General features: G+C 37.8%; 1 protein-coding gene across 1 annotated transcript; it reads right to left on the minus strand.

The window, feature by feature from the left end:
• Window positions 1–5,149: 5,149 nt before the first annotated feature.
• On the minus strand, window positions 5,150–24,737 carry hsd17b12b (hydroxysteroid (17-beta) dehydrogenase 12b). Its single transcript, XM_067574366.1, has 11 exons — window positions 24,408–24,737; window positions 15,295–15,341; window positions 15,036–15,111; window positions 14,163–14,270; window positions 13,785–13,849; window positions 13,035–13,079; window positions 12,228–12,262; window positions 10,976–11,057; window positions 10,174–10,239; window positions 9,743–9,892; window positions 5,150–6,719 (listed from the first exon to the last, which is right to left on the minus strand). The coding sequence occupies exons 1-11, from the start codon at window positions 24,583–24,585 to the stop codon at window positions 6,612–6,614; spliced, it is 960 nt and encodes a 319-aa protein (XP_067430467.1). The 5' UTR covers window positions 24,586–24,737; the 3' UTR covers window positions 5,150–6,611.
• Window positions 24,738–25,290: the final 553 nt, after the last annotated feature.

Below are 25,290 nucleotides of genomic sequence, written 5' to 3' on the forward strand. Positions count from 1 at the left end.
TATATTATCCATTGTGTCAAATCTTCATCTGAAAAGTAACTAAAGCTGTCAAATAAATGTAGTGGAGGAGAAAGTTTAATATTTTCCTCTGAAATATGGTGGAGTGGAAGTATAAAGAAGCATAAAATGGAAATACTCAAGTGAAGTACAAGTATCTCAAAACTGTGTTTACATAAAGTACTTAAATACTTACTTTCCACCACTGGTCCACCGTCCATCTCCTGAAACAATGTTGGTTAGCTGAGCATGAAAGTTCATCCTTGACCTTGGAAATAGTAGTTTGACAAAAAATCTTAACTACACACCAGGTCAGCAACTCTAATTTGCCTATTGATGTCAGTATAAGTGTGTCTGTCTGACTGTGGTAGCCCTGAAAGAGACTGATGACCTACAGTATAATGGAATAGACTATAGCAACCTCATGCCCCTGATATATTGGGTACAAAGATAGATGCTTAGCATGTGCATGTGTCCTTAAAATAGGGCTGCAATTTAGGATAATTTCACATTATTGATTAAGGTGTTCTCTCAATTAATAGATTAGTCATTTGGTCTTTAAAATTTCAGGAAAGGTTGAAAGATGTTGACAATGTAATGGGAAATTGCTGATCACTCAATAAACACACAAGAGAGCATTGTCAGGTTATGAAATAATGTAATCAAATAATACAATCAGAAGTATAATGCATCATAGTTCTGGAGACAAAGATACATACCACCTAGCTATCTTTTCTTTGTCTGAAAGGTTGGCACTTAACCAGTCCCTTAAATACTACTTGTACAGAATTTATGACATCTGCTTACTAACCTTACAGGTCAGCAACCAACCCTCAGATAGAAACATAAGTCAAAAGTTCAGCTAACCTAGGAACAGTCTTTCTTCACGACCATATATGACAGTACATAAGCATGCACCAAGTAGCATCACAAAATAACATCCCTACTATATTAAATTAAGGACAAACCACACTATCCTCTAAAGCTTATCAGTTTTACACATAAACATCTACATAACTACAGTTTATCTTATCACTGGCTCAGGTAAGGGTATAACAGAATAGACTTAACTGTTAAACACACAACTGCCTCATCTTACACAGCAAAGAACTAAGTTTAGAATAGATACACAGAGGAATTTAGAACATGTGTGAAACACTAACTAACACTAAACTGAACTTAAACACTGTCTGAAACATGTATGATATATTGAAGAAATACATCAAATGATAACCTGTGATTCAGTTTTCTTTTACAACAACTGTCATGTTTTGTCCACAACCCAAAATATATTCAGTTTATTATCATAGAGGACTAAAGAAACCATAAAATATTCCAACCCAGTATCACGGCAGATCATAAAATAGTCACGAAATTTAATGTATAGAAAGTCCAGTACATTTGTGTACATGGAGACAAATTTTCCAGTTTTTTCGTCACACTCAGTATGACTTTCAAACTAAAGTATTTCAGTTGGAAGTATGTTTCGTGCCTGCACCATGTTTTTTTTGTTTTTTTTCTGTCAGTCAAGACTCTCCAACGCCATGACAAATCACTGTTAATAAATAATTATGTTTTATGGTGTGACAACACTGTGATTAAAGTCTGGTTAGATTTAGGCACAAAAAGCACTTGGTTAGGGTTAGGGAAAGATCATGGTTTGGCTTGAAATGATCACTTGAAATGTGGTTGGAAGCAGGAAGTGAACAGTGGTCTCCTGCAGCATGGTCCAGAAAGTCCACTTATATGGACGTCACCTGAATTGTGCCTCTTGACAGGCTCTTTGAAAGTCGTGCTGAGTGTCACGACAAAAATGTAAAATTTGGATGCATTCCAATACACATACTACCATAGTAGTATTTAGTATGCCAGAAAAAGATTTAGTATGTCCCAATATATAGTATGTCAAATGCAGTATGCCAAAAGTAGCACAATGTCCCACTACATCTGGTCATATTTTGCAGTATGCAAGCCATCATGTTTTTCTGGCTATTCTGACCCACAATCCCACAATCCCCTGTACAACGGAAGATATGTCACATTGACTGAGCCATCGAGGGAGAACAGACCAATGACAGCACATTAATAGTGCAATGACAGAAGCCTCAATGACAGATGAAGTAGTATGACCCAATTATATGCATACAGCATGCATACTACATGCAAAAGTAAGTACTTTGTAAGTGCAGTTGCAGTATGTACTAAAAGTAAAAAGTACAAGCATGTGATTTGGAACACAGCAATTGTGTCCATGTTCACAAATCGATAGATTCAATTTCATGACTATTTCACAAACTGCCATGATACTGGATTGAATATTCAAATTTAAGAAACTGAAACCAGTATAGTATTAGTATTGTTTCTTTAAAAAATTACTCGAAATGAGTAATCAATTATCAAAATAGTTGGTGATTAATTTTCTGTCGATCAACTAAACGATTAATTGACTAATTGTTGCAGCTGTACCTTCAAGTCAGTAATGTTGGTGGAAATATTCAGGCTTGTACTCGAAGTAAATAGTACATCAAAAATGTTAATCTTGTTGGGGAAATATCATTTCATGAAAAAAATAAGTTTATTCATTAGTTAATAAACAAAACAGTGTCAGACTCAACTCACCATGGAACCACACATAGCTTTGACAAGTGGAAAACAGCCTTGAACTTCAACACCACTGAAGTTATTATTGAATTAGCTGATGAGAAAAACAAAATTGAACGAGTTGTTCTCTTAAATGCCCATTCTACTGACAAAAAAAAAGGCTCCCTCACAAAGAGGCACATATTTACATGACAACCAAAAAATAAACAGGCTGCAGCTGCCATATCTCTAATTGGATTCATTTATGTGGGAAGACATGTGTAGAGTTTATTTTTCAGAAATATTTTTTTGCTATTTTCTGAAAATCATCAAAGAAGCGTGATGCAATGTGTATCCGTTATCCAGACAACTGCTCATTTTTATGCCGTAATATCTGCTTCATAATTGTATCACATTCTTGAGTGTGCAAAGAGGATGCAGACATAGAGCTTGTCTGTGCTAAATTGCCTTGATAATAGTAAACGTGTTGGGAATGAATGACTGTTTTAGTCACAGGAGAACTAGTTTAGTAGAAAAACAAGAGGTGGATAAGAATCCACAGAGGTAAAGCAAGGCCTAAGGAGTGCACTGCATAATAGCTGAGGGATTAATGCACCATAGTCTTTTGTTGTGGCCTCATGATTCATGACTGTCCTTTCTTCTTTATCAGGATTAATCAAAGGTAAAATGAATTCATGGTTGAATGGAAAAAATAACATGGGTTGTAGGTGTTAATATGCAGTTAAAGAAAGACTGGGAGTGAGGATTGTTGTGTAGCACTGTATAGTTTGTGCTTTTTAGCTCAAAAAAGTGTATCAATAGTGCCACCACATGGAAAGCCCAGAAAGATTCTAATGGCTTCCTTCAAGCCCACATTTCCCTTTTGAAAAACAGCTTCCAGTTTTAGATTTTGGAAGAACCTAAAAGTATAAAGAGTGATTAAGTTGTCAATATTTAATTGAATCTTTCACCTTAGAAAGAGAAAAGACACACCACCACATACATGATAGAATATCTGCTTTATATATTTCATTCAAAATCTTAGCAGCAGGCAATATCAACATTTATAAAATAAAGAGTCATTATATAATTCGTATTTTACAGTGTACAGGTAAGGCTTTGCAGAAATTCACCACAAACACAGCATATTTTCTTTGAAAATATAAATAATATATGCAAAAGAGTGGTTTGCTGCTAGCACTTTTTCACTAGCTCTTTGAAGCCCTCCATCGCAGTTCCTTGGTGGTTGCATCCATTGCCATATTTGGTGTCCAAAAGCTACCAATCAAATACCACCAACCACAGAGGATTTGTATAAAGTCAGCACAGTCTGCATCCATAAGACTTCTGTTGGTCTCCAAACTGGTTGCAGGGAAACTAAATGTAGGTCAAACATGTTACAGTCATGCTAGAACTTTCTCGAGAGCTGCTCATCTTGTACTCCTCCTCAGGCTCTCCACAGTCTGCAGGAAGGAGCGCTGGGCCTGGTCCTCCTCCAGGGTGGAGCAGTCCTCCTCCTCCTCCTCGATGATGCCACACTGTACACAGCGGAGGCGGGGCTCGCGTTGTCCGGCCCTGCAGACACAAGCCGTGGCCAGAGACTGGGGGAACTCCTCCATCACCAAAGGCAGCAGATGGGCAGGGAGCGTGTCCATGCTGGTCGCCATGGTGAGCAGTGGCCCAAATGGGAGGATGATGAGCTGTAGACAGTGTAGGTCTAGATGTGGAATTTGAAGCCTTTTGTTGTCAAATCTGATGAATCTGATCAGCTGTCACAACAGTTTTGGAACAGATGATGCAAAAAAGGCAAAATACAGTAAAAATATGAATACTCATCAGCGAGTTGATTGGTTAATATTCAGTTTTGAGGGTTCTACTTGATGAGAGATGATCCTGATTTGCTCCTTTTCCAATCTGATCTTCGCTCTGAAACTGTGAAATCACAGAGACAGTGTGTGTGTGAGTCTGAGCGAGCTGTGGACTGAACACTGAGCTCCTCTTTATATACATCTCTGCAACCCACTCGTTTCTTCCTTTGGGCATCCCTCCACACACGCAGCTCCTCTCCCCTCCTACATTTTCAGTGATGACACATTTCCGGCAGCTTCCATACCAGTGCACCGGAATAATCTCCCAGAAACTGTTGGCATGGGAACCGGGTGGTGATGTTTGGGAGGGAAGATGCAGAACACGAATAAGCAACACATTTGTATGGACTGTGAAAAAGACATCTAATGGTAAGAAACTTATTTGAGCTGAGTGACAATTTGCTGGAGGAAATAAACACATATTACACAAAATATAAGGTTCTACGACTCAGCTCTATGGGATGTCCAGGTGTGATGGTATCTGAAAAATATGCCACTTGACACATAAGGAGTTTTACAGATTAATTATACACTCTTATGTAATTACAAAGCCCAATGAGAAAATTAAAACTGGAACTGTTTTGTCATACCTGGTATAACCTGTTTGGCCTGAACATGCGCTAAATCTTTCAAAACTGTTTGTCAAATCTATTTATCTAAAGGTAAAACTGAATGTAAGAAGTCAAGACAGACAGAGGACTGGGTGAAGTTATTTGAAAGGCATTTTTATTGATGGCTCGAAGGAAAAATGCACAGTAGCTTTCCATAGTTATTAAATTCTAACAATATCCAAGTGTTCTGTTTGATCTGCTTTCCCCCTCAAACAACATGCATCCTATAGGTTTTAGGAATATGCCTAATACCTAATGCAATTGCCTTTGAGAAAAGCACTAACCTCATAACTGGAATTGGTCCCTGGCTGCTGTGTCTAATGTTAGTGTGAGTTAAATGTTTTCCATGGGGATTAATACAGTGTAACTTAAAGAGAATATCTGAGCTAGAACAGGTGAAATATGACATAACTACTGCATACTGTATGAACATACAAACTCATATAGTAAGTTTTCAAAAATGTATCAGAGATTTTACATTATTTCATTGGTTTTTCTCATCTGTACATTTGGTTTGGTTTCACATTTTAGTAGACTGAACGTTTCAGTTGGAAATTCAAGATCAATGCAGATGTCACACACACACACACACAAGACAAAAACAAAACCATCCAGCCATTATACTGGGATCAAGTATACTTTAAGAGGATTTTCTGGAACTTTAGGACATGAAGTAGTCCCAGACAGTAACGCTAGTTGTTAAGAATGAATTTGAAAACCAATTTAGTAGGAAACCAAACATACATTTTAATATTATCACAATCACAGCTTCTCCCTCTGTTACAGATTAAATGTAGTTTGGTTTAATTATACATGCGTCCCTTCGCACAACTCATCAGTACTGTCAAGAAAGATATTATAACGGCAGAAAGCGATGGCTTTGAGTTGGTACTGAAGAGGAAAGGTGTAAATGTAAGTGCTTTGAAATGTCTGATATGACATGACAAAAAGAAAAACTAACAATAATTAATTATTTGTAATCGTAAACAAAAAAACCACTTCAGCCTTTCAAATTTTGATAAACTGTTAAGTGCTTTAGAAAGAATTGCTGCATACGTACCATTTCCAGTGTTGTACTAAACTGTTTTTTTTTCATGGTATGGTCCATATACTAACAAACAAGACTAATCTGCGCACACACATACACACACCCATAAAGACATGTAGAGGACAATAACCTGACATATCCAAATTTTTTCTAATCTCTTCCCTTCTCAAATGGGCTTCAATTTTGATCATGTTTTGCAGATGAAAGTTAGCTCTGGGAGTTCAGTTTTAGTTTACATGTTAAGTGTCGCATTCATTAAAGCTGATCACTCAATGCAGAGCACAAGATTTTTTCCACACAGATTAGACTGAATACATGTAACGGTAACTGTGGGCCACACATCATCTACGACTAGCAGTTTCAGAGAGAGGGAAACCGAGATGTTGCCCAGAAACTGTCACATTTCCTCTTCTTAGTCCATGACGATGATGACGGTAGTCAGATGAGTCGTTAACACAGCTGGTCCCCTCTGTCTGCTGCTGCCGCCGCTCCCAGCCGCTTGCTGATCTATCCCTGCTTTTGCTTCTTGAGGTAACGAGCGCGCTGGGACAAACCCATCCCCATCACGTGGCTGTTGAGGATCTTGGCAGGGAGCAGAGCTGTAGTCACCCAACCCTACAGAGGGAAATTACATGGTCAGCTGGTGGCATTATAACAGATTAGCATTCATTACTAATTTTCGACCCACAGGAGCGACAACTGTGGCACGGAAGTTTGTGTGAAGGAAAATTCAGGCAATTGTTCCACCTTAATGCCTGAGATCTTCTTAAATGATGTCAGACCTACAGGAATTTTGGTGGAAGTCTTAATGGTAACTGCCCGTTTTGCGTGCACGTCATAAAAATTAAAAATTCTATTTCAACATTTTTTAAACCTTATCTCACTGATGGTATCAACAGCTACAAAGCCAATCCCTTTTTGTAATGACTTTTAGTCAGCTGTCAAATCTGGTAAGTTTTTTTCCCCCCTAGACAAATTCACTAAATTTGTATCTAATTTTTATTACATTGTGTTAATTAAAAAAATATTGTAGTTATTATAAGTTTTGGGCTGTTTAAATTACATTGATACAATATCTTCTGCTTTACCCTTGCCATCTGGCTCAGCATTAACTACTCCAAGCTCAGTCTCACAGATAACAGAACGGCGAGTGCAACAGCTGATTGTGTTCTGAAGAACCACCCACAGTTTTCAATTCTCTTTTTTTAAGAAAAGAGCAGTATTGTGAAGCATTATGAATGGCTCTTCCATTCACTCATTGTTACCATAATAATTCATTTCCTCTTAATTGTTTCCTTTTCATTCCTTCACTTCTACTGTAATTTGCTTTAAAGCTGAAATCTGCAGTGTCTTTAAATTAAGGTATCATTAATTCTGATGTCAATATATAATAATGGATAATGAATTCAGTTGATGGATATGGTTGCGTGTGGTGAAATGACACTTTTACAGTGATTAAAGACTCTCTACGCACTGTGCTGTTGGGAAATGTTGATGGGGTTTGTTGGGTCACACCTGTCCAGTTGACAATGATGACTAAGCTGTTCCACTTCATCGATCATGATGTTCATGTAACCTTAGTGGCCACTGACATTTTCAACGCAGACCAAGAACAGGATGAACTTTCATGCTAACGTTCTTTGAACTTTGGTTTGAAACTTTGTTTCGTCTTGTCTGCCGGATGTTTATTATTATTACACATATTGAGGAGGACTTTGTATAACCCCATTTTGCTTCCATCATAGCACATATTGCTTTTCTTTCTGTTTGTCTTTTAGGACATTTTAATTGTGCAACAAACAAACTACATCAAAGATCATTTTGAAATGTACAGAAACTTCGCCTTGGAGTCTTATTTAGATGCAAGTAAAATGTGAATTACTACTGGGAGATGGGCAGAATGCAGAGCTGTACTGCATAGCAGCAGGGACAGGGATTATTAGTTAATAAGACAAAACTTATCTGCAGCTTGTGGTTTAGTGAAATATAGGGGCTGAGGAAGGGAAGGATCTGAGTTCACATCAACTGCATAAAAACAGTTGACTGCACAGAACAGAGACTTGAAGTTATTTATCTGTATATCAATAACATGATCATTGATATTCTGGTCATATAGTTCGACTGTGTCCAACACAACTTTGGCGGAATGAAAAAACAACTGTTGCTCTGTGACCTCTGCCAAAATGAAGCCACCGGCTGAAAAATCTGAACTAGATTTTTGTTTCTGTCTCATTTCTGATGCATGTGTCTCTACAGGGTAATTACAGTGTTAGGATGCAGACAGTACTGCAAGGTAGTGAAGCATCCCACTCCATTATTTCAGAGAATGTTTCCAGTTTGACAGAATGCTTTAGCAACTGTTGACACAACATTAATTCAATGAATGGAGATGAGCTGGTTGACAGCTTTTGTGTAAAGTGAAATTGTGGTCTGATGAGGTTTTGGTCCTCCTGCTCTGAGAGACCTTGACTACCTATAACAGAAGTGTCTGTTTTTCTGATGAGTGAGAAGAGAAAAAAAAAGGACTGCAGCACACAGATTGATTTGAAGCCTTCAAAAGTGGAAACAGACCAATGTTTCAACACCAATGTGGCTTCATCAGAGGCAAAAAACAGCGTTTTGCTGCAACAGATCTATTACTTCTATAGAGAAACTGTGTCAAAGTGATACCATTCACATGTGCAAATGATTGTGTGTGGTTGAAGCCTTAACTTACTGTATAATATTGATTAATTGACCCAGAGGGAGACCAGTATGTGGTCAATATGAACTGGGAATGTTTTTAACCATGTACAACTGGAATAACGGCTTTCTAACTTTTGTAGTTAAATAAAGCAGTGCCTGAGATATTTAAAGTAACAATTTTTGAGAGGTGCTTTTTTTAAAAAACAAAATAAAGCCCAAGTATGCATGACTATATAAAGATCTGGGTTTTTGTACTTTTTGTACAATTGAAGTCCTGTTTCAGATTATGCGACTGGCATTTGGGAATTTCTGTGAACATGTGAATTGTAACACCACACGTTACAGAGCTATTCCATCGTTTTTGAGGGTTCATAAACTTACATCAGTTTTTGGCCGTTAGTGGTGATGAGAACCACCGAATGTCAGATGAGTCGACTTTGGAACAGACCTGTGAATACGCCCGAACAGCAGCTCCCTAGAAAGACTTTTTAATTGGGACGTTTTACATGGATGCCCTTGGATCAGGGAGGTGAAAACCTTATTTTGTATGATTGACTCTCTTATTATTTTTCCAAAACAGATTCCAGTGTAATATTCATGATGCCTGCTGGAAACTGTTTCTGATGTACAAATTAACTATAGAAAAGTTTACTGCTCTCCCTGAGGAGAAAAGACTGTGTTTGCTGTGTGAGACTGAAGACAGAGTCCATTTGATGTTTTATTGCTCATTATATGATGATTTAAGGGCTACACTAAACTATTTAGTAAAATGTTCTTAATTTCTGATGATTTTTTCTGGATGAATGGTTATAAGACACTTTGTTCTTGTCTATGTTTGACAAATGTTTCACCAGTGCAACTGTCTTTTGGTGTGAAGTCTTGTGGGTTGGGCACTTGTGTGTGCATGACTGGCATTCATTTTCATGCTCTCACCATTATATACCCAGACTTACCATAATAGCGTGGGGCAGGTAGCCGTTGGTTTGAGTCTCCAGCCCCACTGTGTTGAGCTCAGCTGCAACGTAGCGCTCTGGACTGGGCTTATCCAGCGTGGCCCGTCTGATTTTACTCAGCTTGGTTGCAACAAAAAATGGCAGAACACTCTGGGGAAAAAAAAGAAGAAAATCCCAGCTGTTACATAAATGAACAATATGTCTAGTTTCACAATTGAGTCAAATATCACAGTGTTGAGAAAACATTTATTTTTGTTAAGCCTTATGTCCTATAAAGGATTGTATCGTTATAACTATTTACACATCAAATGGCTCACAGTTTTGAGGAGTTCTGGGTTTTGGTGCAGACACTGGATTCTCTGTTTGAGTCATCGAAACCCACAACCATGTGGGCTTGTAGCAACCACGCTAATGTGGGCTTGTGGACGTACCTGGATGATGATCCCTTTGCTCTTGTATTCAGCTTGCAGTCCTCGTGAGAAGAAGTCCACAAATGCCTACATAAAACAAAAAGGCAGGTTATTGTCGAGGCCACAATTTAATTCCTAAATGAATAGTTTAATGGCAACAAACCAAGAAGCCATGGGATTTCAATTCTCAAAAGAATAAAAACATTTAATGCAAAAAGAAACCCGGAAAGATGGCTAAGCAAAACATAGTAAGGAGCAAATACATGCACAAAAAAATCATGTTGCTAATGTTGTTTTACAATGTTAATGGTTATGGTAGTTGAAAGGAACTGAGACCATCATTAGCCTCGGCCTAGGTTGACTTTCGCTGCACTTTTAAACTGCAACCGGGATTTAGAGGATAAACATGACCCAGTATTAAGACAGCAGAAAATTAATCAGCTGAAACTGTGAACAACAGGCAGTTTTTAAGCTAACAAACATGAGACGGTTATGAAACACTGTGACACCACATGCTCCTATAAACATTTTTAATTGGTACACTACCCCGGGACCTGAGTTAGTCACTGACTTATTTATATTCAACAATTAAAACAGCAAATATATAAAAAAAAAAAAGATAACCCCTCGCTTTATCCCTTTAACATTTGCCTTAAGGTATGCTGGTGGGTGAGAAAGAATAATTCATAGAACGAGACGAAAGATGGATTTCTCCTCACAGACCACAGTATATGGTATAATAAATAAAAATAAACCATTTATGAGATGTGCCTACAGATCACACTTCAGTTAACTCTCGGATTAAAGCTCATAAACCATTTACCTTAGAGGCAGAGTAGACGGTAAGGAGAGGAACGGGGTACATCCCACTGGCGGATGAGATGTTGAGGATGGCTCCCTTCTTCCTGAAATCACAGACCAGGTGACAAGAGACATGAAGCATGAGAGACTTCAGCCTGAAATCAATCACAGGATGATCAGAGAATATGGTACTATGTATGTTTGCAAGCTGAACCAAAACTGCTCTGGTTGTATGTTGTAGATATTGATGAGATCAAAGATACAGTAAAAATCAATATCTACATGTTTATAATATGATGCAGCCTGTGGTGCTTTCATACAATATTTAATCTAAACCAGGTGTGAGTGATATTCTGAGAAAAGGGGAAAAAAAAAAAACACTGGTTCTGTGGATATAATGGCCAAGCAGGTAAAAGATTTCAGATGTAATTCCACTCAGCTACAACTGTGTGAAATGATCAGATAATTGTATAAATCAGCTGTGATGCAGACTTCTAGATACGTACAATCCATCCAATTACAAGTTACAAACAGTATCATGAAATATCATGAAAAGATTATATCTCCATAATTGGAACTCAAATATAACATGAACTTTTCATGCATACATACACCAATGTTACTCTAACAGTGTAACATTGGTGTATATGAAATTTGATCTTAATTTCTTCTTTCTTCTAATCTGTTAGCTTTCAGCCACCCTAACAGCATGGATCAAGATAAAGCAATGACGGGGTTGTTGGTCGGCAGGTCTACCACTTTGGTCCAGACCACAGACTGGATATATAGTCAATGAAATATCACAACAAATATTGAATGGATTGCCCACTCAGGATTAATTTTGATAGCTTTAATGATCTCTTAACTTTACATATAGTGCCTCCATCAGATTCAAGTTTGGTACTTTGGTTTATGACAAAACATTTGCAAAACTAATGACATTCCCATCAGCCTCATTTGTGCTTAGTGCTAATTAGCAAATTTTAGCAAGCTAACATGCTGAACTAAGATGATGAATATAGTAAACATTATACCTGCTTAACATGAGCACGTTAGCATGAGCTCAAAGCGCTAATGCCTAAGTACAGTCTCACAGAAGTGCTGGTGACACTTTTAATTCAAATTAGTTTGGAATCATTCAATTAAATAATGAAATAGAATAATCACCCGGCTTTGTGTGTTGCATAATGCATTCGTGGTGTTAATTACTACAAATTCACAGCCATCAGTCAGATTAAAATAAAGTGGGTGCTGCTCATGTCAGACAAACTCACCTCTCCAACATTTGAGGTAAAACAAGTCGTGTCATCTGGAAAGAGGATGGGGGGAAGGAAAGACGGAGAAGGCAACAAAACAGAGTACAAGCATGAGAGAAAACAGTCAAAATCTATTAATGTGTGGGCGATGCGGACAAGTGTGTGGAGGTGTGCATCTACATTTGTAAATATGTGTGTGCGTGGGTTGTGTGTGGAGAGGTGGTTGTGGAGGGAAGACAAAGAGAGAGAGAGAGAGAGGAAATGATAATGATAGCAGAGGGAGCAGAAATATTGAATGACATGAGGTAAGAGAGTAGGTGGACTTTTAGCTGTTGCTCTGGGAACTGCTGAACACGGAGAAGAGGGAAGGAAGTGACTTAGTGTTTTATGTCACTGCGTGTGTGTTTGTCTTTATTGGTCTGTGGGACAACCTGACAGTCGTTCTCAAACTATCTCATCCGTTTGAATCCGCTAGGACAAATTTAATTACTCAAAGGCAACCCGGACGTCAAAGTGAGACGTATGACAAACATTTATAAGTCCGAGTTGTAAAGACTGAGCCAGCGAAATTAGATCATCTCTTCGAGGGGTCTTCAAGTTGACTATATAAGAGAAGCTGAGAATATTCTCACCCCCCCCCCCCCCCCCCGGCATTTTTTATTCTTTTGAACTTGAGTTTTTAACAGAAGAATGAGATATAACAAGGATATCTCTACTAAATAACAACTGAAGGGGGGAAATATTTGTATTTTCTTTTACATTCGATTTGTTCCCTGTCTTTATCATCATTGACCAGTGTCATTACATCATTATTGTAACACTCACCTGGCACACTGATGTTATGTTAATGTTGACCATGGTGTCAATGAACTGAAACAAGAAGAACAGGAGAATTACTATTACTCACCTTGTGTGTTTTGTGCATTTACTTGTAAATATCATTGTCAGGACAATTTTCTCAATATTAGCTGCTGATATTAGAGATCTTGTCTTGCAATATTAAAGCACAGGATAGTAAAAAGTGTTTTCTGAAATACCGAAGGCCTTACAAAACGTATTTTCTAATTAAAAAGTAAAATATTTTCATTACGGTCTGATTCTGTAGGCGATTTTTGTGCAGTTTCATTTTGTCTGAAGAGTTCTGCTCCATCTGCACATCCAGCTTAATGTTTGCCTGCCATCTTGCATGAGTTTTTTTTTTTTGTTGTTTATTCATGTTCAAAACGCAGAAATCTGGTCAATGTACAAAGCTGTCCAAATAGCTAACTGGAAAGGGTCCACCTTGTAGTGAAGCTGGATTGATCCAACTGCTTTCTAGACTAAAATGATGAAAACTAAAACAGATAGAAGAGTACAAATAGTAAAATAAATAAAAATGCAGATTTTCTATGTTTATGACAAAATGTGATAAAGACTGACTCAAAATGTATTGCATACTTAGTGGAAAATAACACTATTGCTACTTCCATTCAGTATAACCTTGTGAAATGCCTACAGATATTTTCTTCTTTATATACACCTGTATGATATAATCACTCATATATTGATTAAAATATGAATAAACCTTCAACTTACAGTGTCAAGGTTAGGGATGTTGAGGAAGAATTCAGGATAAGAATAGGATATTCCAACATTGTTGACTGTTGAAAAGAGAGAAGCAGCATGTCATCATACATGATCTTAAACTGTTGGTTGGAAAGAAGAGAACATTTCTATAAATGTGGAGTTCAGAGTGTTATTCCTCTCTCCAATCTTAGGAGGGCAGCAAAGGGCTGAAGAAGCCAGAATAAATTAACCTTTATGATTATGTGAAAAATGTACATTTATCATAGTGGATTATATAACACTCCTGATGTCTGCAGACCTTGATTCAAATTGAATCTGCCATTGCATATGACCGACTAATTACATTTTATGAAAAGTGAGGCGGCCTAAGCACCTGATGTGTCTTACCCAGAACTCCAATCTCCAGTCCTGCGAGTCCGTCCTCAATCTTCGAGTAGATATCGACAGCGCTGAAGTCTGCTGCGATCGTTTTGGTCTCCACGCCGCATTTGCTTCCTGAGGGGCACACAGACGGATAACATTTTAACATGAGACACGGTGCAAAATACCGGATCAGCACTCAATTGTGTAAAAACATCTATGAATGACCGCATTGCTGAAAAAATAGTCACTTGGAAAGAGAAGAGCATAGAGAGAGAGAGAGAGAGAGAGAAAAAAAGATTAAACCCTGAAATAATCCTTCATCATCAATGAAGATATCCCTCCCTTAAGAGGGAGCTTTCATTTAATTGGACAGAATCACTTTCCGCTCCAGCAAGAAGCTTTACAGCCTCCTAACCAAAAGCACAAGAGTCCTGCTGAATATCCATTCAATACAGGATCACTTGTGCAAAACATGCAATTCAATACAATATCATTTAATTGCATACAGTGCGATACAAATGCAACATTTGAGCATCAGGATAAATGATGCGATATTACTGCATGGACCACAACGATTGAACTCCAGTCCAGGCAGCTGTCATACTTAATACATGAACTATATTAATCTTGTGCCTTTGGACCACAAGTGCTGTTGATTTCCCCTGACTATAAAACGTGGGATTATTTAGACTGATGGATTAAATATAAATATAATTATTGAGATAAATCCTGTATTTATTTGTAATTTATACGAAACTTGTTTAAAAAAAAAAAAAACTTCACTTTATATTCATTTTCCATTTCAGGCAACATGTTTCTGCATTTACACTGTAATATATCTGGCCTCTAACATTTTTTTAGAACCCATAAACAACTTCAAACATTTGTGCCACTTACCAATCGCTTTAGATACATCATCCAGCTTCTCCTGTGAGCGGCTGATGAGCACGATGGAAAAGCCTCTGCGGGCGAGCTACAAATACAAAGCATGTGTAAATAAAGGAGACGCATACGTGCATTTTAACACACGCTCTTACAATCAGTTTGTAAGTAGCATTAAAGAAAAGGTGTGTGTGTTTGTGAGAGAGGGAGAGAAATTCCATCCGACTCCCTCTTGTTTCACTGTTGTTTAAGTTAGGAGTGTAAAGAATCTTACCTCCTCCGCGTAGGCTTTCCCGATCCCATCTGTGGCTCCTGTCACAACTTAAGGGACAAAAAAAGAAGAGATAGACACCAAATGAGCAGGATAAAAAGTGCATACTCTTCTGACACAAGTTAAACAACAAACAGAATTTAATGATGTAAAATACACTTCTCTATATTCACTAGAAAATTCTCACAGAATTTTGGATCTTGGTATTACAAAGCAGAGGTTATTTCCAGTAACTAAACTGGGGTTCATTAAAACTGAGAAAAATAACCATTAGAATGTTTCAATACAAGTGGATGAAATACTGAATGTAGATATAAATTAGATGAAAAAGAAACTTAATAATGTGACATTATAATCATATCAGAGCCTCATATTAATCACTGTGGGCAACGTCCTTGACAACTGATAGAACAAAGTTAAGTTCACTGAAGCCCTTAAAACACTAAATGCCAGGTGTTTTTACTGAAAAAGACTGGTGCCTGGTCAAAAGTATGTGGGCATCCAAACATTACACACATATGTGAAAATCTCCTTCCAGGACCAAACTGTAGGTATTAATCTGCTGCTATAACAGCCTCTAATCTTCTGGGAAGACAAAGCTTTTGGAACCTGGCTGCAGGGATTTGCTCACATTCATACACAAGAAAAATTTGTGAGGTCGATCACTGATGTTGGGCGATAAGGCCTGGCTCACGGTTAGGGTTTCAGTTCATTGAAAAAACATGTTTGAAGGGGATGAGGTCAGGATTCTGTGCAGGTCAGTCAAATTCCTTCTCACCAAACTGGCAAAACCATTTCTGTATGAACCTGGTTTTGTACACGGAGGCATTGTTATGTTGAAACAGGAAAGGCCTTTTTAAAACCATTGCTAAAAAGTTGGAGGTGCATTATTGTCAAAATATCAGTGTTCTGTAGCATTAAGATTTTCCTTAACTGGAACTAAGCCCCAAACACGAAAAACGGCCCCAGATGAAAAGGACAGGTGTGTCTGCATACTTTATCACTTGGACCTTTATACTATGAGATAAAGAAGTAGTAGCCGCACATAATGTAAAACTTGTGGGTGTAAACACAGTGCAGCATAGCTGCTTTCTGTTAGCTCAGTGTTAGCTTGGTAGTCTGATGTTCTGACCTCAAACCATTCAAATATGAAGGCTCACTGCAGTTTGAACTGTGCTATTAGCATGACCTGCTAGCACTGTTTAAAAGAAATATTTTCACTGAAGAAATGTTTTTTTTTTAAAGTGTGGCATGGGACGTTTTGCCTCATTTAAACGTCCCTCTGTGGACTCATGAGGAGGAGTGGTTTCCTTTCTCAGCCATTTAAATCCATTTGATCGCCTTGGAGACCACAGATCAGCGAATGCTCAGCTTCTCTGACAACATTTGAAAGGGAAATAAACAGAGCGTGCACTGATTACAATATGAATGAAAAATTCAGAATCTAGATCATTAGTTCCTCTAATCTTTTAATGAAAAAGGGAAACACACAATGCCAGTTTGGGAATAGTTACTATAATTATTGTTAAAAATAAATAAATCCATGGGGCAGCAGCAGTGTGAAGCTCAGGGCCCTGCACACACACCACATTATATGTGCACAGGAAGGGGCAGCCCTTGTCATACTAGTAGGTAAATAAACACTTTGGGAGGCTACCTGTATTCCTTAAGATCAGTTGCAATGTTTAAAGAAACATCTAAAGGAAAACCATCCTCAAAAATAGAGATACTTTTTCTTCATCCTCCTTGGTGTCCAATTAAGAAGACAATGGAGTACCAAGAGAAGAATTGGAAGAACCACAGTCAACGTAAGCAGTGATAACCACCATGGCTCAACACACAAAGATCGCCACCTACAAAAGCATCACTGCAACTGAACTCCAGAGACTGACTGACAAATGACCCCTGAAACGTGCAGCGCAAAAACACCGATGAGCGCCAAGCGCATAAAGCTTTAGAACATTCACTTTCATTGGTAAAGGCTTGAATGTCAGGATGAGGTACACGGGGAGCAGCTGAGGTGAAAAAGGAGGACAAAGAGAGAGAAAGAAAGAGGTGAAGCGCGACCCTCTCTGTCATCGGTGGCAGTCGAGCGAACGGATGCCCTGGAACTGCCTGGCACAAACAGCAGCAGCAGGTTATTTTTAGCGATTCCCATCTTTCAGAACAAACTATTCATCACACCTCTGGCTAAATATAACAAAAAGTGGATGGGAAGTGAGATGAGAGTGCGAGTGTTACAATATGTCCCTTTGTAACCTATGAGCTCAGCTTAAAGAGCAATATCCATCCTATCCCTGTATCAATTTTTGTGTTATGTCTTAAGTGTCAAATGGGTATTAATCTTCTCTTTCCAGTTTCTATTCTTTCTATTCTGCCTTTCTCTAGAGGGAGCAAAGTGTTCTAAAAATGGGAATGACTTCAAGTTTGTAAGGTCAAATCAGTCTGCCAGGGTGCACTGAGCAGAACAGCCTCTAGGGTGTACAAGTGGGCCTTTTAGCTTCTTGACTAAGTGACTTAGGATCATGAAACGACACTGCGGACAAAAAAACTTAACTGGTTTGTTTGTTTGGTTTATGGTCTAAGCCAAAACAGACTGTTGTTAAATATACCAAGGACTGGTCCCGAAGAGGATCCTACTGACAAGTGTTGAGCGTGTTTTTTGACAACTGATAATACTCGGTCATCGCTGCACAATAAAATTTAAAGGAGAGGTTCAACATTTCAGTGGGAAATGTACTTATTCACTTTCATGCCGAGAGTTAAGTGAGAAGAATGTCTGAAGCTATCAACGACAGCCAGCTAACTTAGCTTAGCACAAAGACTGGGAACATCTAGCCAAGTTTTAATGAATCCACAACGATCTTATAGTGTATGGTTTTAGCAGGCATTGAGACCAAACATGGCTCTGTGTTACAAAAAAGCAAAGGGTTGGCACTGGTATAAGATGTAATCTGATGTAGGGAGTCCAGTTTGGGTAAGGCTGCTTCACAGACATGAGCACTGCATTTAAAAAGAAAAACACAGTATTCCAATGAGAGTTTCCAATGCAAAAAGTTCTGCTACAGGGTTGCAAGCTGAACCTGGCTCAACTTTTGCTGCAGAACATATCAGTGTCTTCCAGCAAAGCTCTGCATTGGCAAAGCACATACATGCAAGTGCACATAACTGGTAGATTACTTTGAAACATGAACAGGGTATCAGGATTCTACTGTTTCTACTGTATTTTACATATTTGAGAATAATACTTGTGACTGTCACAATGAGACCTTTCCATAGATGTACAATCCTTCCTCACAGTATTTTTAATAGTATCATTTCTATGATTTGGCATCTAATAAACCTTAAAATTCATGGATCTATTACTAAGACTAACCTTTTACTGATTAACAGTATCAAAACCAACAAGCCCCCACCAACTCAGTCCCTTGCATTTGCATTTTTTTAAATACAGTGCTGTTTTTTGGCCTGAACATCTGGTGATAGATGCATGAGTTTAAAGGCACCAAAACCCTGAAAAGTAATTTATAACACCGTGAGCCGTAATTTCACAACTCTGGAGGAAAGCGATCGTGATTTAATCGCATGTCTCTGCAATCACGAGGTAAATATCACAATTACAGCGGTGAAGTTGCAAAGTAATCTACCAGAAATGTGATTGGACTCATTTGTTTGCAGTCTATCACCGAATTGTGTTGCATGTAATGTACACAGCATAAATTAAAATAAATATTGTCATGATATGGACAATTTTTACAATAATAAACACATTCAACCATGTTGGCCAGCATCACATGCCTGATGTTTTTAGCTTGTGATATGTTCTTTGTGATGCTTACAAAAAGGTCTGATACACAAAGCCCTGCGGAGGTGAGAAAGTTCATTTTAAACCAAATATTTTGCTATTTTGACAATACTATTCCTTCTCTTATTCATCCACCCATCTACCCTTTGTGTGATCTTTCTGAGTACAGATGACGCCGAGGTGCCGAGCATCCTCTGGGGCTGCAGCAGAGCCAAACAGAAGGGAGTGGGGGGGGGGAAAGGGAGAGAAAGTGACAAACATGAATATGGGAGATCCTAGGGGCAACTAAAAATAGCACAAAGAAGAGGAGGGGGGGGGGAGTGAGAGAGAGTCTGCAGGCACAATGATGAGGGAAACATAGGTCGCGTTATTTTTAGTTGTTTTAAGAATGAACTGTTTTGCAGTCGGAAAAGGGAAAAAAAAGCTTTTACAGCTGAGTGCATGTTCCCTTCGCTCAAATAAAACAAGGTCTATTTTAAGAACTGCTGTCTTCTGAAAATGTAGGTTAGACTGGTTTGGTGCTCTGATGATAGCGCTACTACATGTTGCCATTTGGGTATTGGATTTGATAGTCGTTTTATTGTTGAACATAATTGAAGGACTGGAAATAAATCGCATTTTTTTTTAAACCATCCACATCTCAAGGAAGATATAATGAGGATTTGTCCGATAAATCCCGGGTTTCAAACATATGCGGGCAAAACACACATCAGGTCGAGATCATCGGCGTTGCCCCTTTACCAACAAACAGCTGTTTGTCTGGACAAGCAGGAATTTAATACTCCTCGTCTACCACATAGTGCTGCCTTAATAACTTGTAAACACCGTACAATCCAGGAGAGAAATGAAGACACGACTCAGTAGACAGTCTAGACAGATATAAGCAAAGTCCTGCCCTACTTCTCCGCTCGCTTTCTTTCCAGTGGGAGAGTAACAGCACATGTACTTGTCAAACTATTTTAAACATAAATGATTTTTAGAGGATATGTTTCTTTTACTCTATCAATAATTTCAATCTATGTGTAAGCATGTGCGGAACATACATTTGACATGAGTTTTGATCCGTTAGCAAAACCGTACTGGCAAGATTAGCTGATATACATTATTGTAACCCATGTCATCATCAGAACAGCAAACACAAAAGAGAAGCCAAAGCTTGGAGGCTCTCATTTAATGCAGATCCATACTGTAGTTTCCCCCTTTTCCACTACAGGACCTTTGTAACCTTTGTCACAGGTTCTACTTTTATTTCCACTGTTCTCTGCACGCTGTGGGGAGACGTTTCTAGAACCAGGTTTCAGCCTTGTTTCGGAGGTGATCTAAAGCCAAGTTCCCAATACTTTGAGGCAGCGCCAACGGTGATTGGGCGAGCGAATATCATGGAGAGCTGGAACGATTAGTCAATCAATGGAAAATTAACTAGCGACTAATTTTATAAAAGAAACTAACAGGCTTTTATAAACGAAACACTCCCGTTTCATATGACACTGTAAAATGCAAGAACTTAGCATCAAATCCACAGAAGTTTTACCTGTGTACATATCAAATTGAGAGAGCATCTACATACAGTAGTATCATACTGTTTAGTGAATGCCTTAAAAGTTCATTTCCTCCTCCAAATAAAGAAATTTGTTGATATATATGGACGCCATCGCAACTGCACCACTGCTGCACGGCCACTAGATGTCATCTGTCACTACATCATTTTTGGCCGACTGACATTACGACCTATTGTGTGGTTTTTCATGCGAGGACAGTCTCAAATTTACAGAGAGGAATTTATATCAGATTGCATGTGGACAGATTATAATGTCATTATACGAGCCATAACAGGATTATGAGGAATTTGGTGTAACCTTCCTTTTAGATACGTGTTATTGTTTTATGAACTTGATTTATAATATACCAGCTGCCTTATTATTAGTTTAAAATCAATAAGGCAGCTATATTATTAATAATGGAAGCATTGTTTCAGAACCAAAGACGCCATTTGCCACTACAATGGCTTTCTGTAACACTGTCACAGAGACTCTTTCTCTCTCTCTCACACACACACATGCACCAGTGAACCAGAATCCTGAGGATCCAGCGTCTCATGTGAAACTCATTTATGAATGGCTCTAGTTCCCTTACATAATCAGGCCATCCTCTCAATCGAGTCCACTTCAGTTAGACAAAGTTTTTGAATGAAAAAGAGCAGGAGAGGCTAACAGGCTCCTTTGCATCGTTGCATATTCTGAATCGTTTTGCATGCGTTATCCCAAAATAAAAAACCGTCTGACGCGTTTCCATTTTTAGCTGCGCACAAAGAGATCAAAGGCAACCTCAGCCCGCATCCTCTAAACATTTGGGTTTCTCTAGCACACTGATGTGACTGAGACTGAAAAATATGGCTCAGGTTTTTTTTACAATTAAATCACCTCATTTTAGCTGTGAATCTACACAAAATGATAAAATACTGAGGATGCAAAAGCCATCTGTTCATGTAAAAAGATGAATACACATATAAAAGACTCAACATTTGGGATAAATGCACAAAAAAGTGATTACCCCGTTCCTCAAAAAAGGATGCTAAAATGTATCCTTAATCAGAAAACCTCCAAATCAATTAACTGATCGACAGAAAATGAATCGGCAACAGCTCTGATAATCGAATAATCATTATATTAGTCTTTTTTTTAAGCAAAAATGTCAAATATTCATAATGTGAGGACTTTTATGTGTCATACATGATAGTAAACTAAATATCTTTAGATTTTGGACAAAACAAGACAGTTGAAGACGTCATCTTGGGCTTTAAGAAATTATAATAGGCATTTTTCACTATTTTAATGAATAATAATGATGAAAATAATAGTTAGTTGCAGCCCTTCATCATATAGTAAATGTTATAATATTTTAGTCTTTACATATAACAAAGCACATACTCTGTTTGCCTTTTGTTCCAACAGCTTTTTTGTCTTTATGATGTGAACCTTGAACACCAGACGTGCCAACATCCAACCAATCCCAGCAGTCTGCTCAAACTTCAAGGTTCCATCAGTGAGCAGGCCGGGCAGATGGACAGTATTCAGTCTGATTTGATAATCCCCTCCAGCCATAATCCAATCACCAGATTTACTACACTTTACACCTGATGACAAAAGGCTGACAGTGATCATTCTCTGCCCATTCTTTATTTTATTTTTTTTTTTTACCCTGACCATGTGAGAACACGTGAAGCAGCCACAGTGTGTTTTTTGCGAAGATGAGCTTAAGCAACATGAGAAGACCGGTGGCTCCACAATCACCAGTTTGAACCATGAAACAGTCAAAGTAAACTTATTATGTAAGAGAGCTATGACAGTCCAACAGAACAGTACTTTACAGGTTGTTCATTACATGCAGGGCTGGTTATAATGATTACTTTCATTATTGATTAATCTGGCAATTACTTTTTGGAAATGAATCAATTGTTTGTTTGGTCTATGAGATGTCAAAAAAAGTGAAAAAATGCCCATCACAACGTCTCGGTGACCACGGTAACGTCTTCAAACATTTTCTTTTGTCTGACACAACCCAAAGATATTCAGTTTACTATTAAATATGACAAAGACAAGCAGCAACTCCTGTCATTTCAGATGCTGGAACCTGAGAGTGTGTTGCATTTTTTCACTGTTTTTGCTTGAAAAATGAATTAAAATGAATCAATCAATTAATCAAATACTGTAGTGGCAAAGTATTTTTCCTTCAACTGATTGTTTCAGCTCTACAACAAACACAACATATCCTTTCATTTAATTTTATGTCCGCTTGTAATATAATGTGAAAAATGATGGTGTATAATGATTTTGTTCTCAAATTGAGTGTACTGTGTTTAGTGAATGACTTAGAAGTTCATTTGCTGTTATAAAATAAAATAAATTGGTAAATTCAGAATTGATTGTGTTGTGAAACTAAACAAACATTTTAAGCAATATTTATGGCTATAAAGGGTGTTTCTTTAACACGGGTTCTCAGGCAGGTTGGTCCAAGGCTCGCCTTCATTGCTCAATTACGTGTTATCTATAACTGATAACCTGAAACTGTCACAAAGTGAAGACTAAAATGAAAAGATAAGTTTAAAAGCTGTAAAAGATTCAAACTGCTTGCTGTTGCTAAAAAAAATATTAAACACTAACTTGAAGTATTATTGCTAAATGTCAAGTAGAGACCAGTGTAGGTTGGGAAAAGCTGAGCTGCTGTCACCCAACATACTATAAAACTTTCAGCCAGAAGAGGTCAGTGAACGCTGCTTTTAAAACTCAGCTTTATAAAATGTGACTATGAACAAAGAAAAGATGTGTTGAATAGTGATACATTTTTTAATAACAATAGACTTGAATGAATTAATTTTGAATCATTGATTATAACTACTGCAAGATGAATTTTAGACTTGATACTGAACATTCTTCTGAACTTCTACACAGAGACAGAAACTATTTGCCATTTCTTCCTAAATTTGAGCAGTTTGGATTCATGTGTAGAAGAAGAAGAGCTGACTAATACAAATGCAGGGCAACAACATTTTCCTTAGTGTCACAAGTAGTAAAGAGACTCTGTTTTCTTCAAGTTCAGGGTCAAGATGATGCTCATCTGCACAAATAATGACATTAATGAGGGAGATTATCATTAATACTAAGAAAATGTAAGATAAATAAATAACAGGAAATCCAAGTTCTAATAACAGCTCTATATTTGGAAATTGTTATATGTTATTACCATTTAATAGTTTGATTAAATGTGATATGTTGAGCTTCAGGGTTGAAAAAGGGAAAAGTTAAGGGGAAAGTTAAGTATAATGATATTTAGCGGCTGATTCTCTGTTTTTGCACCACCCTCTCTTATGAAGAAGTGTTAGATATCGTAGCAAAAAAGCCTTAATGCTGTTTAAACCCACTTTCAGATTTGTGAAACCTTTATTTTTGCTTATGAAAAGAGAACAAAGGGCGATTTCACTGATATTTCTCCACCCAGACCACATTAGACCACATTCAGATCAAAGACTACTATACTTACACTTGTCAAATCTTAATAGTAATCTAGTCCAGATTTGACAAGTATAAGTACAGTGGTTTTTGATCTGGATCTGGTCTAATGTGGTCTGGATGGAGAAATATGAGTGAAACCGCCATTTTTGCTGTTTTCAAAAGCAAAATAAAGCTTTCACAAGTCTTTAAGTGGCTTTAAACAGACTTCTGCTACTTTGTCTAACATTCTTTCACACACTTTAAATTTAAAAAAAAACACTTTCAGGTAGGTCAGTAACGTTGGTGCTCTGTCAGACTCTCACCTGCCCACTTCCCAAGTTTAGTGGGTGACACGAGCCGTCCGTTGCCCAGCACCCACACCCTGATCCCGGACAGCAGCCGGTACACGGAGCACACTGACAGCCAGGCCGCGGTCAGAGCACCGAGCCAGAACAGCGGCGTCTCCACGGCCCGAAACACTGCTTCTCCGCCGGACGACATACCTGCACCAAACACACCTCTGTCTGTTTTATCTGATAGTGTTAAAGTTTGGACTCAGACTCGGTGCTGCTGTAAAAAGAGATGCACAAAGCGCTCGTGCATGCGTCAGAAAGGATTCAGGTTATCACTTCCGCGTCAGACTCTTCTTCTTTTCCTGATTTAAAAGCAAATTGCAACCGACCAGAGCAACACTGCCATCTGCTGTTACACCACAGTCCCTGTTGTCAGTCTCGTATTTTGTAAACATTTTAAATGTATAGTATGTTATAAAACATTTCCTGACTTATTATGCTTTTATATTTTTTTTTACGCATTTTCTGTCCAAGCTCTTTGTAATGTGTGATTTTTTGCATTTGATATTATAATAAAACAAACAAAAATGTCATTTTCCACAGTCATCCTGTTTCCACTTGCAGGTGTTAGGTTTAAAGATTCATTTATTTTTGTATAATAATTATTATATTTATATTTTTTTATTTAAGTGTTGTTTTAAAAATCACACATTTTTCCTCCCTTCTCCTCCTTGCCTCATACATCTTTTTGAATCTGATGTATCTCACACTTCATCCTACAACTTTTAAATTTTAAGAATTAAATAAAATTAAATAAACAATGTAATTTAAAATTAATTTTCGGTCTTTCTGCTTCATGTTCATCATCTAGGATATAAGAACTATGTATTTTTAACAAACATTTTGTCATTTC

The sequence above is a fragment of the Thunnus thynnus genome, chromosome 1 (assembly GCF_963924715.1).
Source record: "Thunnus thynnus chromosome 1, fThuThy2.1, whole genome shotgun sequence".
In the NCBI taxonomy this organism is placed as follows: Eukaryota; Metazoa; Chordata; class Actinopteri; order Scombriformes; family Scombridae; genus Thunnus; species Thunnus thynnus.

What these genes read in the sequence shown, in the direction of transcription:
- hsd17b12b (XM_067574366.1), bottom strand. Translation starts at nt 24,585, where the DNA reads ATGTCGTCCGGCGGAGAAGCAGTGTTTCGGGCCGTGGAGACGCCGCTG. An exon ending in TAAACTTGGGAAGTGGGCAG is followed by an intron (nt 15,342 to 24,407) that starts GTGAGAGTCTGA and finishes TTGTCCCTTAAG; the next exon opens with TTGTGACAGGAGCCACAGAT. An exon ending in ACATAACATCAGTGTGCCAG is followed by an intron (nt 12,263 to 13,034) that starts GTGAGTGTTACA and finishes TCCTCTTTCCAG; the next exon opens with ATGACACGACTTGTTTTACC.